Here is a 2,500-nt window from a genome sequence, read left to right on the forward strand (position 1 = left end):
CAGATCTCCCTCAGACCTCCTCTAATCAGATCTCCCTCAGACCTCCTCTAATCAGATCTCCCTCAGACCTCCTCTAATCAGATCTCCCTCAGACCTCCTCTAATCAAATCTCCTCTAATCAGATCTCCCTCAGACCTCCTTTAATCAGATCTCCCTTAGATCTCCCCAAATCAGATCTCCTCTAATCAGATCTCCCTCGGACCTCCTCTAATCAGATCTTCCTTTAGATCTCCTCTAATCAGACCTCCCTCAGATCTCCTGTAATCAGATCTCCTGTAATCAGATCTCCTGTAATCAGATCTCCCTTAAACCTCCTGCAATCATATCTCCTCTAATTAGATCTCCCTCAGATCTCTTCTTATCAGATCTTCGTTGGATATCCTCTTATCAACTCTCACTTAGATCTCCTCTAATCAGATCTCCTCTAATCAGACCCATTGTAATCAGACCTTTCAAATCTTCTCTAATCAGACCTCCTCTAATCGGACCTCTCTCAGATCTCCTCTAACCAGATCTCTACTCACTGCACAACGCTAGAGCCTCGCTTTTGCTTTCACACCCGTATTGTGTAGAGTCCCCGCCCCCCTACGCTATGATTGGCTCACAAGTCTCCCACAACGCAGTCCACCTATCGGATTGCGCATATGACCCAAACACTAAAACGAGGGCGTCGTACAGACCTGCCCATGCACGCGCAGTGGGCGGAAACCTCCCAGCCAATCATCGCGTTAAAGGGCGGCGCTTTGATGAATACGGGTGAGGGCGGCGCTCCCTGCTGTTAGCTACATGCTAATTAACGTGTGACTAGCGTAGGCTCACTAGCATGCTAACTGCTACATGAAAGTAATAACAACAAACAGTAAACACCACCGAGCGGATCCGACACACGGAGAGGGAGACGCGGAGCACAAGCTCGTTCAGACACCTGGTTTCTCCGACCGAAGAGACGCGCACTTGCTGTCCAACTCCAAAATCCGTCTTTCCAACTCGACGACCCTCCTGTAGTCCGCCATGACGGAGGACAAACAGTCACGTGACCGCGAGGAGTCACGTGGGCGGCGCGGCGGCCTGCTTTTACTTTCATTAATTTATTATATCATCAAATAAACATTACAGAGTGGATCATATGAACAGTTATAAAATAAATAATCAACCAAATATCCACAAATCTCCTCCTCCTTCATCATCACCTCCTCCATTATCATCATCTTCACCTCCTCATCCTCCATCATCACCTCTTTCTCCCCTCCATCATCGTCTCCATCCCCATCATCATCACCTCCTCCATCATCATCATCATCATCATCATCATCATCACCACCTTCTCCTCCTCCATCACCATCATCATCATCATCATCACCTCCTCCTCCTCCATCATCATCTCCTCCATCATCATCATCTTCACCTCCTCCTCCTCCATCACCATCATCACCTCTTTCTCCCCTCCATCATCATCACCTCCTCCATCATCATCATCATCATCATCATCACCTCCTCCTCCTCCATCACCATCATCACCTTCTCCTCCTCCATCACCATCATCATCATCATCATCACCTCCTCCTCCTCCATCATCATCTCCTCCATCATCATCATCATCATCATCATCATCACCTTCTCCTCCTCCATCACCATCATCATCATCATCATCACCTCCTCCTCCTCCATCATCATCTCCTCCATCATCATCATCTTCACCTCCTCCTCCTCCATCACCATCATCACCTCTTTCTCCCCTCCATCATCATCACCTCCTCCATCATCATCTCCTCCATCATCATCATCTTCACCTCCTCCTCCTCCATCACCATCATCACCTCTTTCTCCCCTCCATCATCATCACCTCCTCCATCATCATCACCTCCTCCATCATCATCATCATCATCATCATCATCATCACCTCCTCCTCCTCCATCACCATCATCACCTCTTTCTCCCCTCCATCATCGTCTCCATCCCCATCATCATCACCTCCTCCATCATCATCATCATCATCATCACCTTCTCCTCCTCCATCACCATCATCATCATCATCATCATCACCTCCTCCTCCTCCATCATCATCTCCTCCATCATCATCATCTTTACCTCCTCCTCCTCCATCACCATCATCACCTCTTTCTCCCCTCCATCATTGTCTCCATCCCCATCATCATCACCTCCTCCATCATCATCATCATCATCATCATCATCATCACCTTCTCCTCCTCCATCATCATCATCATCACCTCCTCCTCCTCCATCATCATCTCCTTCATCATCATCATCTTTACCTCCTCCTCCTCCATCACCATCATCACCTCTTTCTCCCCTCCATCATCGTCTCCTCCCCATCATCATCACCTCCTCCATCATCATCATCTTCACCTCCTCCTCCTCCTCCATCCCCATCACCATCATCACCTCTTTCTCCCCTCCATCATCATCTCCATCCCCATCATCATCACCTCCTCCATCACCATCATCATCATCATTATCATCACCTCCTCCTCCATCATCA

The 2,500-nt window shown here is 48.3% G+C and overlaps 2 protein-coding genes and 1 long non-coding RNA gene across 6 annotated transcripts in view; 1 reads left to right on the forward strand and 2 right to left on the reverse strand.

The window, feature by feature from the left end:
• LOC310732805 overlaps nt 1–919 on the reverse strand; it is a 1,726-nt gene extending 807 nt beyond the window's left edge. The window contains exon 1 of the long non-coding RNA XR_014535551.1: nt 489–919. This is a non-coding gene — a long non-coding RNA (uncharacterized lncRNA). The remainder of the gene's footprint in view (nt 1–488) is intronic.
• rimoc1 (rab7a interacting mon1-ccz1 complex subunit 1) overlaps nt 1–1,130 on the reverse strand; it is a 6,930-nt gene extending 5,800 nt beyond the window's left edge. The window contains exon 1 of the mRNA XM_083553478.1: nt 926–1,130. Within this exon, the coding sequence (XP_083409604.1) occupies nt 926–1,013 (88 nt within the window). The 5' untranslated portion in view covers nt 1,014–1,130. The remainder of the gene's footprint in view (nt 1–925) is intronic.
• LOC310732793 (uncharacterized protein) overlaps nt 1–2,500 on the forward strand; it is a 339,677-nt gene that overhangs the window by 200,995 nt on the left and 136,182 nt on the right. The gene's annotated exons all lie outside the window — the stretch shown is intronic.

This window comes from Silurus aristotelis (assembly GCF_946808225.1).
Source record: "Silurus aristotelis genome assembly, chromosome: 11".
In the NCBI taxonomy this organism is placed as follows: Eukaryota; Metazoa; Chordata; class Actinopteri; order Siluriformes; family Siluridae; genus Silurus; species Silurus aristotelis.